Source organism: Ranitomeya variabilis, chromosome 2 (genome assembly GCF_051348905.1).
Source record: "Ranitomeya variabilis isolate aRanVar5 chromosome 2, aRanVar5.hap1, whole genome shotgun sequence".
Lineage (NCBI taxonomy): Eukaryota > Metazoa > Chordata > Amphibia > Anura > Dendrobatidae > Ranitomeya > Ranitomeya variabilis.
This window is the reverse complement of record NC_135233.1, coordinates 699713124-699740986: the sequence shown is the minus strand read 5'-3', so window position 1 is coordinate 699740986 and position 27863 is coordinate 699713124. Positions and strand designations below refer to the sequence as shown.

Below are 27863 nucleotides of genomic sequence, written 5' to 3'. Positions count from 1 at the left end.
ACTTTATTGTGTGCATTATGGTGTTACGTTACATGTGTATATTTCAGAAAAACATTGTTGAGTTGCAAATGTCATGGTAAAGTGTCGAAACATGGTAAATTACATATGAAATCCACTGGGGCCTGTCTAAATATTAAAGATGTGGAAGAAAAACAATCTGATTTAAACCGTTGTATTCAACAGTGATTGCCTGTGACTATCATGTAAAAGGACAGGTGCATGAATGTGCACTAACTATATGTACTATATAGATAACATACTATATAGCATACTATATAGATTTCATACTATATAGATTTCATACTTTACATTTCCTATTTAGGAGGTTGTAACTTCCTGACTACCATAGTTTTCTAATAAGGACCATGACCATGTTTCTCTCAACTGGTCTAAAACATCCATGTCCGTATATTTTAGCTACTAACTCTCCCTATTGTCAACTCATTCTGACAACCAATGACTGAAAAACAGCTCTCATCCATCCTTCTCATTGTACCCATACATACCGGACAGCCTGTAGCTACAGTACTCAGGGTTCTGTACTGTTAGATACTATAAATCATCTATTGCCAAAATTTTCTTGTCCATAAAGTGGAAGGGGATGATCTGCAAAACAAAGCATTATTTGATTTTTTTAAAATAATGCAGACCCTTTTTGTAGAAATCAAACGACCCCTTCGACCGCTTTACGACCTTGGGGTTTTCCGTTTTAGCAATTCTGTTTTTTGCTCTCTTTCTTTACAGAGCCATGGCCATGTGAGGGCTTGTTTTTGTGACCTAGTTGTACTTTTGAAAAACGCCATTGGTTCCAGTGCTGCGATGTTAAATACTGCTATCGGAGATTGACAGAGGCATTTAACATGTTAACAGACGGGGGTGGATCGTGATTCCACCCGTGGCTGTTAGGGGCATATGATAGCTGATCAGATCAGCTGTCATGTGCCTGAAAACATGCGGACTCAGCGTTGGACCACACAAGGAATGCGGGGAAACTACCTATGACATATATATACCATAGGTCATGAAGGGATTAAAGCTTGAAAATCATAATCAAAGAAGATTGTACACCCCTGAAATGAAATTTCATAACCTGATAACTTGTTATTCTCCCTGAAAAAAACAAAAAAACAAAAGGGAATGAGCACGATGAGAAGTTCTGTTATCAGCATGTACAGAGGTCAAGGCATGACGCTAACTACTGACCCCATTTAGGGTAAGACCACTTCTGTGGGTGGTGTTTTGGCTTAGTGTCTTGTTGTATCATGTAGTCTCACACTTAAGATGGGTTCACATACTGTATCATTTCTGCCTTCTAAAAATAAAAATATAGAGAAGGGCAATTAATAAATGAAAGCCAAATACTTAGGGGCACACACAGATAAAATGGGGCCCCTCTGCAAGGACATTAAATGGTCCCTTTGCAGTCCAATAATGTGCCTTTGACAGAAGGTTTTTGCTACTTTGGAAGTAGAATTGAGCCCCCTTAACTCTTGGGCTCCTATGCTGCTGCACAGGTTGCACCTGTCATGGTTTGGACAGGGTTCATGCCCTGCCCTCTCAGGGTTAATTGTTGTGGCCTCCTTTTGGATCTGGGAGGGATATTTATACCCATGCTGGACTAGGATTCTCTGTCAGTTATGGTCTGTGTGCCTGGCCTCCCTGGTGTGCTTGTGCATACTGTGTTGTTTATTTACTCTCTGTGCTTGATCTGGTCTGTTTGATCCTCTCAGCTTCTCTGCTTTGTGTTTCTATTCAATCGCTTACTCGGCTTTCTGACCTCCTGCTTCCACCTGACTATCCTTCTGTCTCACTCTCCAGTACCTCGCTTGTCCCCTGGTTATTGACCTCAGCACGTTTGACTACTCTCCGGTGCCGATCGCCTCCTTTGCACCCCAGCGCCTGACTCTGCCACTGACCACTCCCCCTCTGTCACATGGCTCAGGTCCTGCTTGCTACTCGGTGAGTTCTCCGCCTTTCTGCTCTGTGCTCCGTTACTGCAGTGGCTAGCCTCCAGGCAGTAGTTACACTTGGGAACCTTGACAGCACCGATGGAAAGTCCGCCCTTGCATGTCCTCTATCTCTAGGATCTTACACACTTACATACAAGTACTCTATGGCAAATTTCCAATTCTGCATTACAATTAGGATAACAGCTTATGGTAATCAACTTTATTGCAAGCAAAATTTGAGGGATGTATTTATGGTAAATGTTTCTACTAAACAATTAAAGAAATCAGCTTCTTTCTGTGCCAAGTCTAATCATTTATTCTTAAAATTCTCAATGAGTAAAATTAGTCTTCAGTGAATACAGACTTTCCCATTAGTGAGTGGGGATAAGACAGTTGGTGCTTATAAAGTTTTATGGAGAACTCTAACTGTTGATTCAGGAGAACTTGCAGCAACATGACTGTGTCTGCCTCTAGCTCCTCCCTTCTCCTCCCATCTCTATAGATTTGCAAAAGTGCCAATTGTCATCTCACATCTCAGTAATGAGAAAATCTGTATTCACTAAAGACAGAATTTACCTATGAATTGTGAGTGAATTACCAATCCATGATGAGAAATAAACAGATTCTAATATAAGATATATACAGATTGGGATAACTGTGATAAATTTCTGCGCTGCTGAATTCCGGAATTATTAGTACATGTGGCTTTATTATTCTACGCGTTTCAGAGTTCAAGACTCCTTCTGTCACGATCCATGTTTGGATCTGTGGCAGATCTGGCCTCTCAGATTAAAACTTTTTTCCTTTCAGGCTATTGGGGGTTAATGCACTTTTTCCCCGGTGGCCACTGGTGTAATTACATTGCTGCCCAGTCTGCTGATGTGGTTGTGACCACTCCCATCTTCTTTTACAAGGTCACCTGATGTATTAGCTGACTGTTGGTTATACAGGTCCTTTTGGAGACCAATCTGGCTGGAGAAGGAGCTTGCTGAGTGCTGTGGTTCTTCAGCTGAATACTGATATCTGGTGCCTTACTCTGCTGTTTGGTGCATTGCAGCATAGAAACCTAAGTGTACGGCAGCATGGTTGCTCAGTGGATAGCCTTGCAGCGCTGGAGTCCTAGTTTCAAACCCCACCAAGGACAACATCTACAAAGAGTTTGTATGTTCTCTCCATGTTTGCGTGGGTTTCCTCCTGCTCGGCAATGGGTTGAAAGAACCCATATAGGGACGCTAGTAAGAGCAGGGCACATCCTCAGGTGAGTGCAGGAGGTGTCCATTCCCCGTTCCCTACCGACAGGGCCCACCATTGTTAAAGTGCCCACGGTGTACCCTTGTGTGTTCTGCTGTATTGTGACCGACCTCTCGCCGGGTCATGTCATGCTAGGACAGTCACTTCATGACACCTTCATCAGGAAACACCACCGGAACTCTTAAAAGAGTAGAATAATAAAGCCACATGTACTAATAATTCTGGAATTCTAGGGATTCAGCAGTGCAGAAATGTACCACTATTATCCCAATCTGTATCTAACAGTTGGTCCTTCCTGGACTTGTGAATCTGCAGCAGCGAATCCTTTTAATGCTTCAACTCAGCTACATCTGGTCAGTGCAATCCTATGGATTAACATTTTAACCTTCTCAGATAAGACACTATTTGCGCTCTTTCGTTCAGCAGGTTTCATTACATAACATATACGACAGAGGTGCTTATTTTCATGTGTACTATTGATTTATTAAATATAAATTAAAACAATGGCTCCTCTTAAAGCTGAAACAGGGGTTTCCTCATGAGAAGGCTGGGATGAATATTACTTTGCTTAATAGTAGAAATTGAACAGTTTTGCACATAAACATCCTATGTTTTCCTGTGTGGTATAATGTAACTACAACTAGGTTGGACATTCTATCCATTTCTTAAAGGGGCTTTTCGAGACTTAAACATTGATGTACTATCCTTAGGATAGGTCATCAATGTCTGATCAGTGGCTGGCACCCACTGCTGATCAGCTGTTGGCAGTAGCCAGAACTGCTCAGTTGTGGAGCTGTACAGCACAGCCCCGTTGACTGTATAGTGGTCGCAGCTGGGTACTGCACACCCACCCCCTATTCAAGACTGATGTTCAGTACCTAGCCGCGACCACAATTTCATCAACAGAGCTGTGCAGCTCCACAAATGGGCAGTTCCGGCCAACAGTGGGAACCGCTGATCAGCAAGGTTGTCGGTGTCATGTGAGGGACAGCCAGGGGGTAGTCGTGGCCACCAGCATCTGCAACAGGGTGCCCTGGCCTCCCATCACATAAACACGCTGCCCATCATCCTGCGTACCTGCAGTGTGTTCTTCAACCCCATCAGGGACCTCACGTTTCAGGGGGTCCTCTGGATCCACTTTAAAATAAATAAATTCACAGTCCATTCTAACTTTAACAAGAACTTCTTTAATAGGACTGGTACATAGCATGGGCATATTCTTTACAGGGTCATCATCATCAGGGATTGCAGCAGTTAACGTTTCTTCTGTCCCTTTCCTTCTCTTTCTATCGCTAAGCTCGCTTCCGGGATGGACCGTATTTTTCGATCCTCTCTGTCCAGATCCCTTGCCTTATGTGGCGGTTCCCTCAACAGCTGCTTCGCCTCAGCTCCAAGGGCAACATCCCACACAATTATCTGCCACATGATGAGTGACCTGCCCGTACTGCTTAGCCTTCTTTCTTTAGCCACTGCAGACCTACTCAAACTGCACTGCCAGCTCTGCTGCTGTATCTCCCTCCTGTGACAATCCAGGTCCCGAATATCTGCTGGGTTCTGTGCCTTGATAACGTTGGGTGGCACGGTGTTGCCCAGGGCTAGCCAGACCTCCTGAGCTAAAGGGCGCCCTGGCCCTGACTGAGACCTACCAGGAAGTCCCTCCTGTCTTATCCCACCGTGCCCCTCCTATGTAAACCATAACTATTAACCCTAGAATGCATGACCATAGAAATCTACACTATTACGTACCTGGGGCCTTTGAGGCCTGTTTTCAAATAACATGGAATAACTCAAAACATTTTTTTTTTCAAAGTTATTTGAAAGTAAGCATGCATTCCCACTAGCTCTGGGGTCCGCCTGGATGGGATTTCGTAATGGATCTGACCTCCTGGTGACCCCGGCTAAGGCTGGTAGAACGCGTACCTGGGGCCTCGCAGGCCTGTCAGGTTACTTTTTTATTATTTTCTGTAAAACTACTTTAGTTACAATTTTGAAACTCTAGGTATTCCTCAGCTATATAGTTGTTAGTAATTTCCAGTTGTTCGTATATTTTTATGTTATAGGCATTTCGTATAGCAACGCTTTTTTTGTGACTACCCCATATTCACGTACCTGGGGCCTTTTAGGCCTGTGTGCAAATAACATGGAATAACTCAAATAAAAATACTTTTCAAAGTTTATTTTAAATTTGCAAAGTAAGGATGCATTCCCACTAGCGCTGGGGTCCACCAGGAGGGGATCCGTAATGGATCTGACCTCCTGGTGACCTCAGCTAAGGCTGGTGGAATCCCAGCATTCCATCAGCCTTAGCTGAAGTTACCAGGAGGTCAGATCCATTATGGATCCCATTCTGGTGAACCCCAGCGCTACTTGGAACATAGCCTAAGATGTGTATAATTCCAAAAAAAAATTGTGTACATAAAACAACAAAAATGTAACTAAACGGGCATGCCCAAGATATTCACTCAGTACAATTTTTTATGATGGATACATTTTTTCTTATAAAAAGTTTTTACATAAAGTCTGTAGCAAACTTGGTGCAGGAATATTTATTTTCCACTTTACATATTCCCCCGACAATTCTTGCATATTATTTTTTCTTCAGAATGTTCCCTGCATACATTTTGTCCGCAAGTAGAACAGAAACGCTCCGATTTTCTTTCATTCTTTGCTGGACAAATATAGCAGCGCTTTCTTTTTTTTTCTCTTTGCTCTGGCTGTTCCTGAAAGCATATTCCACATCGGATCATTGCCTCTGTAATTTGCCTTGATAAGCATTTTGTGCTGCTTCTCTCTAGCATAGTGGGCATCAAAAGTTCATAACAAAGTTCTGTCAAAAATATACGTCTATTGTCCTTCCTGTTGGCATGGAATTCTGGATTAGTTTGACAATAAACAATATAGCTATTGAGGGATGACACATCAAGGATATTGGAAAAAAGGGCAACAGGCCAACGTTTAGTCTGCCTTTTACACGAATATTCAGTAATCATTTCGTCCATCTTGTCGACACCTCCTTTTGTCTTATTATAATGAAGTATAATTTCAGGTTTTTGTTTCCTGTCATTGGTGTCAATACTTTCATCGTGATGCATTGTGCTCAGTAATATCACAGATTTTTCTTTCTTGGCTTTATAGGACACCATTGTTGCCTCATTGCAGAAACCGAATACAATCTCGTAGATTGGTCGCTGTGCATTGTGCTTCATTATTGGTGGAATTTCGCGGCGGTTTGGTCTCATTGTACCAACAAGTGTTAGTTGTTTCTGAAGCAAAAAATTGGCCAGTTCTAAATTAGTAAAATAATTATCCATAGTGATATTTTTTCCAGAATGGAAAATTGGTAAAGCTAGTGTTTTCACTATGTTGGAACATAGATCTTTCTGGACTGGAGCGTCAGCTTCTTTTCCACAGTAAATCATGCCATTCATCCCATAATAAGTTGCTGAATCGCACATCCAGAAAATTTTTATGCCGTATTTAGCTGGCTTACTGGGCATATATTGGATAAATTTGCAACGTCCCCTTAAGGCAAGAAGTTGTTCGTCCACTGTCACATATTCGCTAGAATTGTAAAGTTTGTAACAGTTCTTGATAAAAAGATTCCATATATAGCTAATAGGCGCTAATTTATCGGTTGCCAACCTCATAGGCCGAGTTCTCTTTTCATCAAAACGAATGCATCTCCGAATAGCCTCAAATCTATCTACGGACATAGTGGCTTTGTAATGTGGATCTGCAAATGGGTTCAGAAATAACTCTCTGATTGGCACATCATATGATTTAGTCGACCCTGCCAGAAGAGTAAGGCCAATATAGGCATATAGTTCCTCTTTAGTTAAATTTTTCCAAGTTTTTTTTTTTCCGAAGCAATACGTTTACCTTCCACATTCGTACACAAAACTACCTCATCTGCAATATCATCTGAAACAAATTTACTGAAAACATCTTTTTTGGACATGAATTGGGAAATTCCGACAGCTCCTTGAGGAACTCTAATAATGTTATGTGATGGGTGCGTGCATGAGCCACAGCAGTACTGTTCCAAAAAACATTTGTTTTAGATGTTCTACTTGCACATTCTGCTGGATCCATTACTTCTTCATCATCTGAGGAATCGCTGGATGATGAAGTTGATACATTAGCTGGTGGAATATACTCTTCTCTTCATCCGACAAAGAAATGTCACTGTCTTCATCACTATTGAAAATAATCGCCTCAATTTCTTGGACAGTCAATCCCCTTGATGTAGACTGTGCCATTGTAATCTTAGATGTGAGTAAACTAAAATGAAAAGTAAAAAATAAAGATTACAATCAGGCTTGCGCACTATTCACTGTGTGTGCTAAGACTTTGTTAGTGTTTGTGTGCTTAGGGTAAAGTACAGCCCCCCTACTCTTACCTTCAACAGATCACTTTCTTGTAAGTGCAGTAGAAGCCTCTGGTTTTGGAGCTCAGAAAGGTTCTTTGTTACAGACCAAAGAAAGCTGACTTCTTCCTCCAAAGTCTCTCCAGCAACTAGGATTTAGGACTAAAGGACCTGTACTGACATCATAATCACGTTACTTTGTGAGGGGAAACTCCCTTCCAGGATCACATTACCATGTCAGGCAGAATCCACACTCTTCCCAGCAACAGCCATCGACCAATAGTCATAAAGACTGAGTCATAAGTTCTTCCCCAACAACAGTACAGACAAAAAGACTGAGGAGTACATGTAAACCAAAGCAGGCCTCAAAGGCCCCAGGTACGTGAATCTGGGGTAGTCACAAAAAAAGCATTGCTATACGAGATGCCTATAACATAAAAATATATGAACAACTGGATATTACTAACAACTATATACCTGAGGATTACCTTGAGTTTCAAAATTCTAACTAATGTAGTTTTACAGATAATAGAAAACAAGTAACCTAGCAGGCCTGCGAGGCCCCAGGTACGCGTTCTAGGGTTAACTATGTACTATAATTCCCCATCTGAGGTAACTCACTTTCCCTACAAATCAGTGAATGAAAATGCACAGCAGTAATGCACATATAAACAACATCATGAGAATAAGGGATGTTTGCATGATCCCGGTACATCCCTTACAGTCGCACACCCACTGATGAGACATTGATGACCTACCCTAATGATTGTCCATTGATGTTAAAGTTCCGGACAACCCCTTTAACACATTACCATAGATGAAGCAAAGAAATTCAGAATTCCCTTCAAGGCACAATTCTGAAGAAATGTCCTGACTAACTGGCAGCAAACCTCTGTTTCTGTTTCTTTGCTGTCCTCACACCCCATAAGATGGCCACCTCTCAATAAGAAACAATGTGAGGCAATATTTTATCCATAATACCGCTGGGGGCCACACAGAATGGCAATGGGTGCCACAAATATGTGAGTCTGCATTTCTTTATCAGTCTTGAAAACCTACCAGATGTCTGAGAGCGGAGATGATTTGGTTCACGTTCAGCGAGGATAATAATAAAAGAATGGGTAATTTGCTTAGGGGTCATGCAGCGCGCTCTATAGCAGATGTAACGTCTGACACTAGAATTACTGCGAGAGCTTTATACAAGTAGACGGCATTTTACGCCGTTATTTGCTACCGTTCTGATTCATTTTAACCAACAGGATATTTTTGACAGCCAACAATGCAATATGAGACAGATTCATTTATTTTCGCTCCGTTTCCAGGACATACTTCAGAGTGATATGAAAATGTCTTAAAAATGAAATAAAATCTCTCTTGAAGATAAATGCCAAGCCATAAGCAGAAGCTGCCTTATCTGATGAATCTGTCCAGAATGCTACATGACATGAGTACATATTGAAGTCAGGACTCAAAGCAATATCTCCTGGTTGTTTTATTGCATTTTTATTCCATGCCTCATTATCCTGGGGAAAGTCTGCTTTATGCCTGTGTATCGCAGACATTGCTAATCCGCACTATAGCTGTGACTCGACATTTTTCTGTAGATACGATATCGAAGAGAATGATCACCGTATTTGCTTGTTCTTCCTAATTAATAGTTAACTAAGAAGGTGTCATGCATATTTATAGGGTCCAGAGAAAACACAATTGTTTTACCTGTTCTCTATTAACTGGTAGGGCTGACATTTTTATACTACTACCGCTAGCAGATGAAAAAGTTGTAGAACTGACTAAAGCATACCTATGTTCGTTAAAGGGAGTTTTTCACTAGGTTTTTGCCACCTTATCTGAGAACATCATAATGTAGGGACAGAGACCCTGATTCCAGCGATCTGTCACTTACTGGGCTGCATGTTGTAGTTTTGATAAAATCACTGTTTCATTAGCAGGAAATTATTCCTTTAGGACTAGTAAACCTGCTGCAAGGTAGTCAAGCATACTCATAAGCTCTGCATAACCCTGCCCCCACCAGTGATTAGCTGCTTTCTGCCTATGCAGGGTACACAAAAATTACAAGTGTTGGCGGGATTATATTGAACTCAGCAGTCAGGGAACGGCTAGATCTACAGCAGATAAAATGATGATTTTATCAATACTACAGCAAGTAGCCAAGTAACTGACACATTACTGGAATCCAGGTCTCTGCCCCTACATTTTGCTGCTCTCAGATGGGGAAGCAAAAATCTGATGACACATTCCCTTTAATGATCCAAAGATGTGGAAATGATCAAGTATAGAATAATTTCTTTATAAAACGCTACATACAAGTGTATAATAATTATTAATTCTGACAGCTGAGGCTAATCTGACAGGCAAGGAACTTATGCACATTTGCTATATTATGTTCTATTGAAATGGAAATGCTACATTAAGGATCCAATATAAGATACTACATTAAGAATCAGATATATAAATATACAATTCGTGTCAGTATGATCTGTGGGGTTTTCCACTCAGGACAACCCCATCACAAGCCTTTATAAGTTCCTTGGCTAGTTTATTTTTCAGGGACCTCATGGAAGTGCCAGACAGAGAACACTTTAACCCCTTAACAACCGCCGATACGCCTTCTAACGGCGGCCGCTAAGGGTACTTAATCCACAGCGCCGTTAATTAACGGCGCTGTGGAAAAAGTGAATAGCGCCCCCCAGAGTCGGATTTTCTCTGGGGTCTCGGTTGCCGAGGGTAGCCGAGACCCCAGAGAACATGATTCGGGGGGTTTTTACCGACCCCCGAGTTGCGATCGCCGGTAATTAACCGTTTACCGGCGGTCACAACAAAAAAAAAAAAACGCGATTTGCCGTTTAATTTCTCTGTCCTCCGATGTGATCGCACATCGGAGGACAGAGAAATGTGGTCCCCGATGGCCCCCAATAGCCCCCCAATACTCACCTACCTCCCCCGGTGCTCCTCGTGTCTCCCCATGGGCGCCGCCATCTTTTTTCCGGGAAAAAATGGCGGGCGCACGCGCAGTGCGCCCGCCGCCCGGCACCCGGAAGATCTTTGGGGTCTCGGCTGCCGGGGGTAGCCGAGACCCCAAAGAACATGATCGGGGTCAGTTTGCACCGACCCCTGTTTTGCGATCGCCGGTAATTAACAGTTTACCGGCGACTGCAAAAAAAAAAAAAAAAAAGCGATCTGTAATTCTCTGTCCTCTGATGTGATCGCACATCAGAGGACAGAGAAATAGGGGGATTCGGGGACCCTAACATACTCACCTGGTGTCCCTGGGTCCTCTTCTGTCTTCTCCTGCCAGCCGGCTTTTTCATCATGGCGGGCGCATGCGCAGTGCGCCCGCCATCTGCTGCCATCTGCCGGCCGGCAGGAGAAGACGAGTTGGGGCTAAAATTAGGGTTAGGGTTAGGGTTAGGGTTAGGGTTAGAGTTAGGGTTAGAGTTAGGGTTAGAGTTAGGGTTGGGGGTAAATTTAGGGTTAGGGTTAGGGCTAGGGTTAGGGTTAGGCTACTTTCACACTAGCGTTTTTTGGCTTCCGTCGCAATGCGTCGTTGGAGAAAAAACGCATCCTGCAAAAGTGCTTGCAGGATGCGTTTTTTCTCCATTGGCTTGCATTAGCGACGCATTGCGACGGATTGCCACATGTCGCATCCGTCGTGCAACGGATGCGTCGTGCTTTGGCGGACCTTCGGCACAAAAAAAGCTACATGTAACTTTTTTGTGCGACGTGTCCGCCATTTCCGACCGCGCATGCGTGGCCGGAACTCCGCCCCCGCCTCCCCGCACCTCACAATGGGGCAGCGGATGCGTTGAAAAAACAGCATCCGCTGCACCCGTTGTGCGGCGCTTACAACGCTAGCGTCGGTACGTCGGCCCGACACACTGCGATGGGCTGAGTACGACGCTAGTGTGAAAGTAGCCTTAGGCTTCTTTCACACTTGCGTCGGTACGGGGAGGTCGCAATGCATCGGCCCGACGTACGGACGCACGTTGTGAAAATTGTGCACAACGTGGGCAGCGGATGCAGTTTTTCAACGCATCCGCTGCCCAGTCTATGTCCTGGGGAGGAGGGGGCAGAGTTACGGCCACGCATGCGCGGAAATGGCGGACGCGACGTACAAAAAAAAGGTTACATTGAACTTTTTTTGTGATGACGGGGGCTAAAGTTATGGTTAGGGTTGGGGCTAAAGTTAGGGTTAGGGTTGGGGCTAAAGTTAGGGTTAGAGTTGGGATTAGGGTTAGGGTTTGGATTAGGGTTGGGATTAGTGTTACGTTTGGGATTAGGGTTGGGATTAGGGTTAAGGTTGGGATTAGGGTTAGGGGTGTGTTGGATTTAGGGTTTTGATTAGGGTTATGGTTAGGGTTGAGATTAGGGCTGTTTTGGGGTTAGGGTTGTGATTATCGTTAGGGTTGTGATTAGGATTATGGATCGGGTTGATATTAGGGTTAGGGGTGTGTTGGAGTTAGGGTTGGAGTTATAATTTGGGGGTTTCCACTGTTTAGGTACATCAGGGGGTCTCCAAACACGACAGCCAATTTTGCGCTAAAAAAGTCAAATGGTACTCCCTCCCTTCTGAGCTCTGCCGTGCGCCCAAACAGTGGTTTACCCCCACATATGGGGTACCAGCATACTCAGGACAAATTGGACAACAACTTTTGGGGTCCAATTTCTCTTGTTACCCTTGTGAAAATAAAAATTTGGGGGCTAAAAAAATCTTTTTTGTGGGAAAAAAAATATTTTTTATTTCCACTACTCTGCATTATAAACTTCTGTGAAGCACTTGGGCATTCAAAGTTCTCACCACATATCTAGATAAGTTCCTTGGGGGGTCTATTTTCCAAAATGGGGTCACATGTTGGGGGTTTCTACTGTTTAGGTACATTAGGGGTCTGTAAACGCAACATAACGCCCGCAGACAATTCTATCAAAGTCTGCATTCCAAAATGGCGCTCCTTCCCTTCCGAGCTCTGCCGTGCGCCCAAACAGTGGTTTACCCCCACATATGGGGTACCAGCATACTCAGGACAAATTGGACAACAACATTTGGGGTCCAATTTCTCTTGTTACTCTTGTGAAAATAAAAATTTGGGGGCTAAAAAAATCTTTTTTGTGGGAAAAAAAATATTTTTTATTTTCACTACTCTGCATTATAAACTTCTGTGAAGCACTTGGGCATTCAAAGTTCTCACCACATATCTAGATAAGTTCCTTGGGGGGGTCTATTTTCCAAAATGGGGTCACTTGTTGGGGGTTTCTACTGTTTAGGTACATTAGGGGTCTGCAAACGCAACATAACGCCCGCAGACAATTCTATCAAAGTCTGCATTCCAAAATGGCGCTCCTTCCCTTCCGAGCTCTGCCGTGCACCCAAACAGTGGTTTACCCCCACATATGGGGTACCAGCATACTCAGGACAAATTGACAACAACTTTTGGGGTCCAATTTCTCTTGTTACCCTTGTGAAAATAAAAACTTGGGGGCTAAAAAATCTTTATTGTTAAAAAATATATATTTTTTATTTTCACGACTCTGCATTATAAACTTCTGTGATGCACTTGGGCATTCAAAGTTCTCACTACACATCTAGATAAGTTCCTTGGGGGGTCTAGTTTCCAAAATGGGGTCAATTTGGGGGGTTTCTACTGTTTAGGCACATCAGGGGCTCTCCAAACACGACATGGCGTCCGATCTCAATTCCAGTCAATTTTGCATTGAAAAGTCAAATGGCGCTCCTTTGCTTCCGAGCTCAGCCATGCGCCCAAACAGTGGTTTACCCCCACATATGGGGTGTCGGCGTACTCAAGACAAATTGTACAACAATTTCTGGGGTCCATTTTCTCATGTTACCCTTGGTAAAATAAAAATTTGGAGGCAAAAAGATCATTTTTGTAGAAAAAATGCGATTTTTTCATTTTCACGGCTCTACGTTATAAACTTCTGTGAAGCACCTGGGGGTTTAAAGTGCTCACCACACATCTAAATAAGTTCCTTAAGGGGTCTAGTTTCCAAAATGGTGTCATATGTGGGGGGTCTCCACTGTTTAGGCACATCAGCGGCTCTCCAAACGTGACATGGCGTCCGATCTCAATTCCAGCCAATTCTACATTGAAAAAGTAAAACGACACTCCTTCTCTTCCAAGCTCTGCGGTGCACCCAAACAGTGGTTTACCCCCATATATGGGGTTTCGACGTACTCAGGAGAAATTGCACAACAACTTTTGTGGTCTAATTTCTCCTGTTACCCTTGTGAAAATAAGAATTTGTGGGCGAAAAAATCATTTTTGTGAAAACAAATGCGATTTTTTTATCTACGTTATAAACTTCTGTGAAGCACTTGGGGGTTCAAAGTGCTCACCACACATCTAGATAAGTTCCTTGGGGGGTCTAGTTTCCAAAATGGTGTCACTTGTGGGGGGTTTCCACTGTTTAGGCACATTAGGGGCTCTCCAAACGCGACATGGCGTCCGATCTCAATTCCAGCCAATTCTGCATTGAAACAGTCAAACGGTGCTCCTTCACTTCCAAGCTCTACGGTGCGCCCAAACAGTGGTTTACCTCCACATATGGGGTATCGGCGTACTCAGGAAAAATTGCACAACAAAATTTGTGGTTAAATTTCTGTTTTTACACTTGTGAAAATTAAAAAAAATGGTTCTGAAGTAAAATGTTTGCAAAAAAAAGTTAAATGTTCATTTTTTTCTTCCACATTGTTTTAGTTCCTGTGAAGTACGTAAAGGGTTAATAAACTTCTTGAATGTGGTTTTGAGCAGCTTGAGGGGTGCAGTTTTTAGAATGGTGTCACACTTGGTTATTTTCTATCATATAGACCCCTCAAAATCACTTCAAAGGTGATGTGGTCCCTAAAAAAAACATGGTGTTGTAAAAATGAGAAATTGCTGGTCAACTTTTAACCCTTATAACTCCCTAACAAAAAAAAAAATTGTTTCCAAAATTGTGCTGATGTAAAGTAGACATGTGAGAAATGTTATTTATTAACTATTTTTTGTGACATATCTCTCTGATTTAAGGGCATAAAAATACAAAGTTTGAAAATTGCAAAATTTTAAAAATTTTCGCCATATTTCCATTTTTTTCATAAATAATCGCAAGTAATATCGAAGAAATGTTACCACTACCTTGAAGTACAACATGTCACGAAAAAACAATCTCAGAATCAGCGGGATCCGATAAAGCGTTCCAGAGTTATAACCTCATAAAGTGACACTGGTCAGAATTGTAAAAATTGGCTCGGTCATTAAGTACCAAATTGGCTCTGTCACTAAGGGGTTAAATAGATGTTTGGTCTCTTGTATGAACTCTAAGGGAGCAGTATTTTTTACAATAACTAGACAGAGACTATTCAGCCAGAGCATAATTGCTGCCAAACTATTGTCAATAATATGAAATATAACTAATAATTATATAAATAGACAAAAAAAAAAAACAGCACTCCTAATGTGAACACGTGCACGCTGCAAAACTGCATTATATAGACAAAAAAGAGCACAGCAGCACATGTGCATGAATCTAGGCCAAGTGAAAACACAGACAAACATTCAATATAGATTATACTTCTCAAAAATATTTTTTCACAACTTTTTTCAAAAAAAATGTTTTTCATAAAACTTACAGTAATAGATGAAAATGAAGGTTCTTAGCGCATAAATTGGCTAATTTATGTATGCCCATCAACCACGGCAAGGTGACCTTCCCTCTGATGGGTCCTACTCTACTGTACATGCCACTTCTGGGCCACCAGCCTACAACTATGGACAAAACATGTCACTCTGTCTCGGGCTAAGCCTACAATTTATGGACAGGTACCTAAGTGGCATGTACAGTAGAGCAGGACCCATCAGAGGGAAGGTCACCTTGCCGTGGTTGATGGGCATACATGAATTGGCCAATCTATGAGCTAAGAACCTTCATTTTCATCTATTACTGTAAGTTTTATGAAAAAAGTAGGGCAGTATAATTTATATTGAATATTTGTCTGTGTTTTCACATGGCCTAGATTCATGCACATGTGCTGCTGTGTTCTTTTTTGTCTATATAATAATTATATAATATACATAGTTTTGGTAAGGAATTGAAATTATGCTGGAAAATTATAGCACTATTATACTTATTTGGACACATTATCTGGATTTCTAACTGTTCTGCTTTCTTTTCCCCATGGAATATAAAATCCGGTTTATACCCTGTGAGAAAAGTATACTAAAATAGGAACATTTATCCGCATTGAAACTCTATAGCATCATATGAAAACCAGCAAACATAGTGTAAATAATGTAACATTAACTGTATACCCTAACACATATATTTGCTTTATTTCAGCTTGCTGGGTTCATCTATGCCTGTTATGTCTTGAAATGTATTTCTGAAGAAGAGGATAGTTGTGAGTATTCATACTATAACATATCATTTTTCTGACCATTACCTTCATGGACATATCGTAGAAGCTTAAAATGTGCCTGTAGGTATTTCTTAGTACAGAAACTTATCAAACTAAAAAAATGGTATAGCCACTTTGAAAAACAATATTATTATTATTTCTTACTATAGCGCTATTAATTCCTTGGCGATTTACACGTCAGTTGTACGCATCTGCATTTCACATCCCCTAAATAATTACCAATTACAAGACCAATGCTGTATAATATGTGTTCTGAAAGTTACATGATTTTTATGTTGTTGGGCACCACAAATAATTGAATTGTTAAAGCACTAGAGATGATTGAAACTTTTGATATTTAAATTCACAAGATTTGGAATGTTTTTCCAAAAAGTTTGATTAGCAGTCTATAAATTATCTGTGAATCACAGGTACCCCGATTGCCTGAAAAGATGTGTATAACACTTTGAGGTTTTCTAAGACTGTATCCAACACCTATCAATCTATTTAAAGCAATCATAGCTTCAGTAATGTCAATGTGACCTCATTACAGAAACCGATGGTAGCGCTGTAGTAGCTAACAGTCGACTTAGTTTCACATTTTTTAAAATTAAATATGTCCAAAAATTATTCCTCTGAGTAATTTGTAATTAACTGGACTGTACTGTGCAGGACACTGATTTAAACCCATGGTATCGCTGATGGAGGGAACATCATCCTGCTTCGACTGAGACAAGTAGTGTATCATACATTCCTTTCAATTAATACATTTGCCAAACGCAAAGTAGCCCAATTGTGCCCTTTGTTTGATAATACTACTGCCCAGACCACTGGTGTCAGTGGTGGTGGTGATTCTACCAAATGTTGAACCACATTTTTTCTTTTATACTACCCCATCCTTTGCCATTTCAACTTTTTCCTTTACCATACATACATCATAGGATGTTAGAGCTGGAAGGGACCTCTAGGGTCAACGTGTCCAACCACCAGCTCAAAGTAGGATTCACTAAACCATCTCAGAAAGATGTCTGTCCAGCTTCTGTTTGAAGACTTCCATTGAAGGAGAACTCACCACCTTTCGTGGCAGCCTGTTCCATGTAGAATCATAGAATGTTAAGAGTTGGAAGGGAGCTCAAGGGTCATCATGTCCAAACCGCAGCTGAATGCAATCTTTTTAACCCCAATTATTCAACTTTTGCCCAAAAGGACAGAGTAAGAAATGCTAGATAGGTATGTAGAGGTAAGCAGGGTATGTGATCATTTTGTTTCTTGTAAGTTTTGTCTGTTTAATGGCCAATATGAACATCCATTTATGTGCTGCATCTATGCCAACGTAATTCCAAGCTCAATTTTTTTTCCTATATAATGTACTGAAAAACAGGGAAAAAAAATCCAATTGAGATCAAATAGTGGAAAAAATTTAAATTTGCCATTGTTTTTTGGGTTATGTTTTTAAAGCATTCATTGTGTGGAAAAATTAAGCTTATAATATGATTCTCCTGGTCAATATGACTACGGCAATATCAAACATATACATTTCCATTAAAGGAGCAGCGTAACAGTTTGATTTTTGCCTTTTTAGGGTACTTATGATATTTTGATTTCTATTGGAATAGCAATTCTGTAATTTTTATTTTTTTACTTTTCAAAAGTTTAACTGATGGTATAAATATTTTTTTTATTTTGATAGATCTGAATTTTTCAGACAAGATGAGACCAAATAAGTTTTTTAAATTAATTTCTTTATTTTTCCAGAAGAAAAGGGGTGATTTAAATAAAAAAATATATATTTTAAACAATATTCTTTTATTTTTAATCTTTTAGTCCCTATTGGGAATTTAAAGGGAATCTGTCACCTCATATTTCGTATTTAAACTGCGGCCTCCACCATCAGGGGCTTATCTACAGCGTTCTGTAATGCTGTAGATAAGCCCCCGATGTAACCTGAAAGATAAGAAAAAAAGAGGTTAGATTATACTCACCCAGGGGCGGTCCTGCTGCAGTCCGGTCCGATGGGCGTCGTCCGGCGCCTCCCATCTTCATGCGATGACGTCCTCTCCCTTGCTTCCTGTTGCGGCTCCTGCGGGAAAGGTCAGAGAGGCCCGGCGCCTGCGCACTGCAGTACTTTGCTCTGCCCTCAACAGGACAGACAAAGTACGCCTGCGCAGGAGCTGCAACAGGAAGCAAAGAAGAGGACGTCATCGTATGAAGATGGGAGGCGCCAGACCCGGACTGTGACGCCCATCGGACCGCATCGGGACCGCCCCTGGGTGAGTGTAAACTAACTTGTTTTTCTTATCTTTCAGGTGACATCGGGGGCTTATCTAGAGCATTACAGAATGCTGTAGATAAGCCCCTGATGGCGGTGACTGCAGTTTATATACAAAATGCGAGGTGACAGATTCCCTTTAAACCTGCAATTGTTTAATCTCTTATCTATATATATAATTGTCTAAGGGTTTTTCTGTCTGTCTGTCTGTCTGTCTGTCCTGGAAATCCCGCGTCTCTGGTTGGTCGAGGCCGCCAGGCGCAGGGCACAGTCTGCCGCAAATTCGCCTCGACCAATCAGCGACGGGCACAGCATGGCGACGATGATGCCATAAAGGTTGCCTCAACCAATCAGCGACGGGCACAGTCTGCCGCGAATTCGCCTCGACCAATCAGCGACGGGCACAGTATCGACGTAGATGTCATAATGGTTGCCATGGCGACGATGATGTCATAAAGGTTGCCCCGACCAATCAGCGACGGGCACAGTCTACAGCGAATTCTGGAATCATCATTGTCCATATACTACGGGGACATGCATATTCTAGAATACCCGATGCGTTAGAATCGGGCCACAATCTAGTCTAATATATAATTGCCTAGAATACTACTTCCTGCAATTTGTGCCAACTTCCGTGGCTTTGTCCGGAGCTAATGTCCAGAGCTAATGTCCGGGGCTAATGTCCGGAGCTAATGTCGGGAGATAAGTGACGTCACCAGTGTCCTACACCCAGGCAGAGCACAGGGGCCCCAGGCAGCATATGGGGCCCCAGGCAGAGCACAGTGGCCCCAGGCAGAGCACAGGGGCCCCAGGCAGCATATGGGGCCCCAGGCAGAGCACAGTGGTCCCAGGCAGAGCACAGGGGCCCCAGGCAGCCTATGGGGCCCCAGGCAGAGCACAGTGGCCCCAGGCAGAGCACAGGGGCCCCAGGCAGCATATAGGGCCCCAGGCAGAGCACAGGGGCCCCAGGCAGCATATGGGGCCCCAGGCAGAGCACAGTGGCCTCAGGCAGAGCACAGGGGCCCCAGGCAGAACATGGGGCCCCAGGCAGAGCACAGGGGCCCCAGGCAGAGCACAGGGGCCCCAGGCAGCATATGGGGCCCCAGGCAGAGCACAGGGGCCCCAGGCAGCATATGGGGCCCCAGGCAGAGCACAGTGGCCCCAGGCAGAGCACAGGGGCCCCAGGCAGAACATGGGGCCCCAGGCAGAGCACAGGGGCCCCAGGCAGAGCACAGGGGCCCCAGGCAGCATATGGGGCCCCAGGCAGAGCACAGGGGCCCCAGGCAGCATATGGGGCCCCAGGCAGAGCACAGTGGCCCCAGGCAGCATATGGGGCCCCAGGCAGAGCACAGTGGCCCCAGGCAGAGCACAGGGGCCCCAGGCAGCATATGGGGCCCCAGGCAGAGCACAGTGGTCCCAGGCAGAGCACAGGGGCCCCAGGCAGCTTATGGGGCCCCAGGCAGAGCACAGTGGCCCCAGGCAGAACATGGGGCCCCAGGCAGAGCACAGTGGCCCCAGGCAGAGCACAGGGGCCCCAGGCAGAACATGGGGCCCCAGGCAGAGCACAGGGGCCCCAGGCAGAGCACAGGGGCCCCAGGCAGCATATGGGGCCCCAGGCAGAGCACAGTGGCCCCAGGCAGAGCACACACCAAATTGGAGGCCGAGGGGCCCCGCCAACCAAATCGGAGGCCGAGGGGCCCCGCCCACCAAATCGGAGGCCGAGGGTCCCCGCCCACCAAATCGAAGGTCGAGGGGCCCCGCCCACGAAAGCGGAGGCCGAGGGGCCCCGCACACCAAATCGGAGGCCGAGGGACCCCGCCCACCAAATCGGAGGCCGAGGGGCCCTGCCCACCAAATCGGAGGCCGAGGGTCCCTGCCCACCAAATCGGAGGCCGAGGGTCCCTGCCCACCAAATCGGAGGCCGAGGGTCCCTGCCCACCAAATCGGAGGCCGAGGGGCCCCGCCAACCAAATCGGAGGCCGAGGGGCTTCGCCAACCAAATCGGAGGCCGAAGAGCCCCGCCCACCAAATCAAAGGCCGAGCGGCCCCGCCCACCACATCGGAGGCCGAGGGTCCTGGCCCCGCCCACCACATCGGAGGCCGAGGGTCCCCGCCCACCACATCAGAGGCCGAGGGTCCCCGCCCACCACATCGGAGGCCGAGGGTCCCCGCCCACCACATCGGAGGCCGAGGGTCCCCGCCCACCACATTGGAGGCCGAGGGTCCCCGCCCACCACATCGGAGGCCGAGGGTCCCCGCCCACCACATCGGAGGCCGAGGGTCCCCGCCCACCACATCGGAGGCCGAGGGTCCCCGCCCACCACATCGGAGGCCGAGGGTCCCCGCCCACCAAATCGGAGGCCGAGGGTCCCCGCCCACCACATCGGAGGCCGAGGGTCCCCGCCCACCAAATCGGAGGCCGAGGGTCCCCGCCCACCAAATCGGAGGCCGAGGGTCCCCGCCCACCAAATCGGAGGCCGAGGGTCCCCGCCCACCAAATCGGAGGCCGAGGGTCCCCGCCCACCAAATCGGAGGCCGAGGGTCCCCGCCCACCAAATCGGAGGCCGAGGGTCCCCGCCCACCAAATCGGAGGCCGAGGGTCCCCGCCCACCAAATCGGAGGCCGAGGGTCCCCACCCACCAAATCGGAGGACGAGAGGCCCCACCAACCAAATCGGAGGCTGAGGAGCCCCGCCCACCAAAAGTAAGTGCGGCCCCAAAAGTAAGTGCGCCCCCGGGTGCAAAAGTAAGTGCGCCCCCGGGTGCAAAAGTAAATGCGCCCCCGGGTGCAAAAGTAAGTGCGCCCCCGGGTGCAAAAGTAAGCGCGCCCCCGGCCCCGGGTGGAAAAGTAAGCGCGCCCCCCAGTCCCGTGTGTGAAAAGTGCTGCTGTAAAGCTGGTAGCGCTGTTCAAGCACCATGTATTTCCTTCAGGAAATGCCCATCTAATATATAATTGCCTAGAATACTACTTCCTGCAATTTGTGCCAAGAAAGAACATACCAATATACATAGTTATTGATACATATTATTTATTATTTACATTATTGTTCTTAAGCAAAGAACCGTTGTTGTGGCATTTGCCACAACATGCAAAGTTGTTGTCTGATGTCTTTCATCCCTCCCCTCATAAGCATGTTCATGGATCCTGTGTAACTGTACCTTAAATAACAAGAATTGTCAAGAGCTGGTGAGTGCAGCCATTTTTTGTTCTTTCTTACTATTATTTATTAATTGTATTATTCTTACATTTGAATAAATAAAGTATATATGGATTCTAGACTCCCGATTCTTTAGAATCGGGCTGCCATCTAGTACTATATAATTCCATAGTATTGCAGTATATAGTGAAATTGTAACACAGCCAGCATCTGTCTCATATTCTGATCCGGTGTCAAATATTTCTTAGTGACTTATGAATAAAATATACATCACTGGATGATAAGGTGTTAAAGCTTACTTTTATTATCTCCTTACTATCTCCTTTGTGTCTTTGAATTGTTCCTTAACCCATTCACCCCGAAGTCTATTTTCACATTTCTGACTAGGCCAATTTTTTCAGTTCTGACGAGTGTCACTCTGGAACGCTTCAACGTATCCTAATGATTCTGAGATTGTTTTCTAACATATTGTATTTCATGTTAGTGGTAAAATTTGTTTGATACAACTTGAGTTTATTTATGAAAACATCAGAAATTTGGAGAAAATTTTGAAAATATTGCAATTTTCAAACTTTACATTTTTATGCCCTTAAATGAGAAAGTTGTGTCAGGTAAATTAGTTAATAAATAACATTTCCCACATGTCTACTTTACATCTGCACAATTTTTGAAACATATTTTTTATTAGAAAGCTATAAGGGTTAAAAGTTGACCAGCGATTTCTCATTTTTTCAACAAAATGTACAAAATCATTTTTTTAGGGACCACATCCCATTTAAAGTGACTTTGAGGGGCCATTATGACATAAAATACTGAATATGTACACCGCTCTAAAAACTGCACCCCTCAAGAAGCTCAAAACAACATTTACGAAGTTTATTAACCCTTCAGGAGCGTCACAGGAATTATTGGAATGTGGAAGGAAAAAATGAACATGTAACTTTTTCACAAAAATATTAGGTTACATCCAAATTTTTTCATCTTCACAAAGGTAACAGGAGAAAATGGACCATACAATTTGTCGTGCAATTTCTCTTGAGCATAACAATACCATATATGTGGGGAAAACTATTGTTTGCGCGCACGGCAGGGCTCGGAAGGGAAGGAGCGCCTTTTGATTTTTTGAATACAAAATATGCTAGAATCATTAGTGGATGCCATGTCCATTTGAGGAGACCACAATGTGCCTAAAGAGTGGAAGGCACAAATAAGTGACTCCATTTTGGAATCTAGACCCCTCAAGGAACTTATCGAGATGTGTGGTGAGCACCTTGAACCCTCAGGTGCTTTACAAAAGTTTATAACTTTGAGCCGTGAAAAATAAAAAATCTAATTTTTCCAACAAAAACATTTATTTAGCCCCAATTTTTTATTTTCACAAGGGTAACAGGAGAAAATGCACCATATCTTTTGTTGTTAAATTTCTCCTGAGCATGCCAATATGCAATATGTGGAGGAAAACTATAGTTTGGCCGCACAGCAGGGCTTAAAAAGGATGGAGTGATGTTTTGCAACACAGATTTTGATGGAATGCTCTGGGGGGTCATGTTGCATTTGGAGAGCCCCTGATTTGCCTAAACAGTGGAAACCTACCACAAGTGACCCTATTTTTTAAACTAAACCCCTCAAGGAACTTTTCTAGATGTGAGGTGAGCACCTTGAACCCCCTGGTGCTTCACAGAAGTTTATAATGTTGAGCCATAAAAATAGAAAATATGAATAAGATTAGGGTGCACCACCATATAACAATAAATAAATCACAGATAAGTAGCAGGGTGCAACACTTTGTATGGGAGAAGACTACAAATGGGGAGAAAAAAGACCAAACAAATAATAGTGTGCCCACCTGACTCAAAAGTGGATCTTAAGAATATATACAATTTTTAATAGAAACCTCAGACATACAAAAATATATAAAACCATCTAAAAACAAGTGTAGAATAAAATCAATACACACCACCACCGAACAATAGCCATATGGGACAACTAATACGTGGAGCACCACTAGTATATATATAATATAAAATATTTGTATGAAAATCATATATGGAGCTACAAATCTGACATGCAAGGACATACATATATCCACATAACAAACTGCCTGAAAGGAATAATACTATTTTAAACAACAGAAGGCTAGGAAATTCCTCTAAACATGTAGCCAGAAAATAGTTACTCCATGAACAAAATAATAAGGGGCAGAGTAAGCAGCAAAGCTGAGATGGCTAAGAAGAATGGCGGGCATCAGCCATATGTAAGGTCATGGGGAATATAAATTGCATAAAGAGGAATGTCCAGCCTGTGAGGCAAAATAGAAATGTAAGTGGTAATGTGGAGGCAGATAGGTGGAAAAATAATGATACAATAAAGCAATAAAATGCAGGGTATGTGAGAAGGTTTCCATAAGCATGACTACCTGACTGGCTCAAAGGAAACTCAGGCAGTAGGCCAAAATAGGCAGAAAAGTCCTCATGGAACAGGGTGTGGGAGAACCACAAGCAGCTTCATCAGGGAAAGTATGCCCAGGGAATCAAAGTGCAAGAAATATGTACAATGCAATTAAATGCTGAAATATTTACCAGTGTAGATCGCCTGCCTGATTGGTCAGTAACCGAAGGAGGCAGATGTAGTGGCACTCAGAATGCCGTCAAGAGTCCATGAATGGTGCTATGTACAGGAAGTGGCGGGTCACGCGCATGCGCAAACTTACAAAACACCCTGTTACTACACAGCTGTGCCGACTCCGATGTCATGCGCGCATACGCAGATAGCAATATAAGGGGATGTAATGGGAGTTGTGATCACGTGTGTGCAGGTATGTGAATGGTCACAGTATGGGCATGGTTTGCCCACAGTACGCCCCACCAGATAACCTTGTGGGCAGAACATTGCACATGAGGAGAAAGAAAGCCTCCATTTGATTTCAGTTGCATTCAGTGTGAGCCCATGCATTCATCATGCAGTATACATATATGGCAATTTGTGGGAACGCAGCTCCCGCAGTGCTGTACACTGTGTTTCAAATTATTATGCACAAAGAGTTTAGGAGTGATAAGATTAGAATTTTTTTGTTTGTCATTTAAACTCATTGATGGTGATGTGTGTCAGGGCTCTTTATATCACTGAAAGCAATTGCAGATACCTGTGCAAATTAGTTTGGTCGGTGTGTCCAAATAAAGGCAAGACTACTTAAGAAGGCTGTTCCACATTATTAAGCAGCCTACATTTTTTGCCAAAATGGGAAAGAAAAAGGATGTGTCAGCTGCTGAGAAGCAACAAATTGTGGAGTATTTAGGTCAAGGCATGACTACAATCAACATTGCCAAGACACTTCATCGTGATCATCGCACAATCAAGAGGTATGTAGCTGATTCCCAGCACACACGTGTGCGTGCTGATAAGGAAAAATTGAGGACTCTTTCCAACAGGCAATTGCATAAGGTTAAAAGAGCAGCTGCAAAAATGCCTTGTCATAGCAGCAGACAAGTTTTTGAAGCTGCTGGTGCCTCCAATGTCCCCAGAACAACAAGATGCAGGGTCCTTCAGAGGTTTGCAGCTGTGCGTAAGCCATCCTGTCAACCACCTCTATCCACTGCACACAAGCAGAAACGGCTCCAGTGGGCCAAACGATAAATGAAGACTGACTTCCAAACTGTTTTGTTCACCGATGAGTGCCGTGCAACGCTCGATGGTCCAGATGGATGGAGTGGAGGATGGCTGGTTGATAGACACCCCATGAAAACACGGCTAAGGCGCCAACAAGGAGGAGGTGGAGTAATGTTTTGGGCTGGAATCATGGGAAGAGAGATTGTCGGCCCCTTTATGATCCCTGAAGAGGTAAAGATGAACTCCATAATCTATGTGGAGTTTCTAAAACAACACTTCCTGCCATGGTTCAAGAGGAAGAACCGTGCTTTCCGCAGCAAGACCATTTTCATGCATGATAATGCACCATCTCATGCTGCAAAAAACACATCTGCATCTCTGGCTGCTATGGGCATAAAAGAGGACAAACTTATGGTGTGGCCACCATCTTCCCCTGACCTCAACCCCATTGAGAACCTCTGGAACATCATCAAAAGGAGTGTCTATGATGGCGGGAGGCAGTTCACATCTAAGCAACAGCTCTGGGAAGGTATTCTGTCCACGTGCAAAACAATTGAAGCAGAAACCATCCAAAAACTGACAAATTCAATGGACGAGAGAGTTCAGAAGCTTCTTTCGAACAAGGGGTCCTATGTGCAAATGTAACATCACCTAGAATAAAGTTTTCACTTCAAAACTGTTTGATTTCATTTTGTAATAAGCCAATAATGCTTATAACTTCACAATTGACCATTTTTTGTTCAAAATAAAAAAAAAGGTTAAAAACTCTGCTGTGCATAATAATTTGGAACATGCATTTTGAGTGTTTATTTTTTTTAAAAAGATACTGTTTTCATAGGCAGTTTGTTCCAAAACATTGCAATTATACTAAAATAGTAGATGACTGGAAAATAACAATGACTGCAATTCAGATAGGTAATTTAGAGAAAATATGAGGAAATATTATTTGCATAATAATTTGGAACACAGTGTATATATATGGTACATGTCAGGACGAGGTTAATATTCACATGGGTAATGTAAATAATATACTTAATGTACAGTTGATAGGAAATTGCAAACCTTACAACACCAAATTCACAGAAGCTGGAAGAAATGGTCTGGTGACTTGCTACAGTACTGTTTAAGTAACATCACCATGTGAAGGTGCAGACCTAATTCCACTATTAATTCCCATTCTCCCTTTGCACAATTAAAAGTAATGAAAGTTTCCTATACTTACCTGTACTAATAATATCCTGCGGAGAGAAATTTGCTTTCAATAGACACCGGGGATGAAAGGAGTAATTAGATTTCTAAACTCTACTTTTCATTTCCGCACTACTTTTTATGAAATGAAGTCATTTTACTTATATGAAATATTTTGTTTTGAACATAAATGAAACACAGCAATGATATAATATTCCATAAAAAAATTATATATGGTTGAAACATACAAAGCACCAGTAGATACAAATTAAAACTTTCCCAGCCACACTCCATTAAATGTTTCGCCATAATCGCTAATCAAAAGTTAATTAGATGCCTAAAGCATAGTTTGACTTAGTTGCAAATGCATGGAGATCTGTAATCAACAGACATTGGCCCACATTTACAAATGCTGTCTAGTTGCTAGCCTAAACCAAAAGATGCAATTGGTACCAGACTTTTGACACAAAGTATGAAAAAAAAAAGTGCAACCACATTTGTTAATTTGAGCCATTGTATTCAGCTTATCTTTAGTTCTGAACACAGTTAAAGGGGGTGTCCTGTCCAGTCTAAAACTACAAGTCTGCTGTCACTCTATGTAATTGCAGACTTGTGAAGCCGCACTACACACTGTGAAGATACTACGGTGCCGTCACTGGAAACGGTGGTCATGCGAACGGAAGTGTCCTTGCCACATTCCGACTAGTTGGGCGTTGCCTTGCTTAATGCAAGTGTATTGAGCAAGGCTTGAAATAGACTAGTCAGAATGTGGCCGGGAGTATGCAAATCATATACAGTACTTATGTTCACATGATCACTATCCCCTGTGCCGCACAGTAGAATCCTCACAGCGTGCAGTGGGCATGATGTTTTGATTTACAAGTCTGCAATGACCCAGAGTGACTGTAGTTTTAGACCAGACAAACCCTTTAAGTCAACGTGAATCAGTAATATGTTGACTAGACTGTAAAACTTAATGATAGTGTTGTTGGATGCCATTAAACAATGCTGATAGTTTATTAAACAGGACCCAACACCTCCAACGGAGTTAAAGTTAACCAAAATGAAATATGTTTCTGCATATATATTAAAAAAAGATAGACATGTTTTTGACATGCAAATTATAAATGCACTTATATACCTTGCCATGCTATCAGAGAGGACGAGGTTATTACTGGATATCTATGAAATGTTCTGCCACTTAAGCATGCAAATCATCAATCTTTTACAATTGCCAACCATTAACATCCCAGATGTGCTTAATGGGAGACAAGTCCGGAGATGCTGTAGGCAATGGTAGCTCGTTTAGGTCACACAGGCTGCTCACAGTACTACGAGCAACACGCGGCCTGGCATTGACATGTTGTAAAACAGCACCTTGGTTCCACGACCAATCAATGATACAATGTACAAGGTGCCCTGGAAGTATCTATATTGGGGAAACTATGCAGAAACTACAAACTAGGATGAACCTACACAGACACACAATCAGGAATGAAATGGACTCTCCTGTGGGAAAACATTTCTCTGGACCTGGACACAGTATGACAGATTTAAAAGTCTTAATACTAAAAGGTCATTTTAAGGACCACAGGGAAAGAAAAATTTGGGAATTCAAACTAATGAAGATGTTCAATTCTTTGACACTAGGACTCAATTTAACACCT

The 27863-nt window shown here is 43.2% G+C and overlaps 1 protein-coding gene across 1 annotated transcript in view; it reads left to right on the top strand.

The window, feature by feature from the left end:
* Positions 1–27863, top strand: part of NKAIN2 (sodium/potassium transporting ATPase interacting 2) — a 1459012-nt gene that overhangs the window by 1293584 nt on the left and 137565 nt on the right. The window contains exon 5 of the mRNA XM_077289446.1: positions 15919–15979. Coding sequence (XP_077145561.1) covers positions 15919–15979 — 61 coding nt within the window. The remainder of the gene's footprint in view (positions 1–15918; positions 15980–27863) is intronic.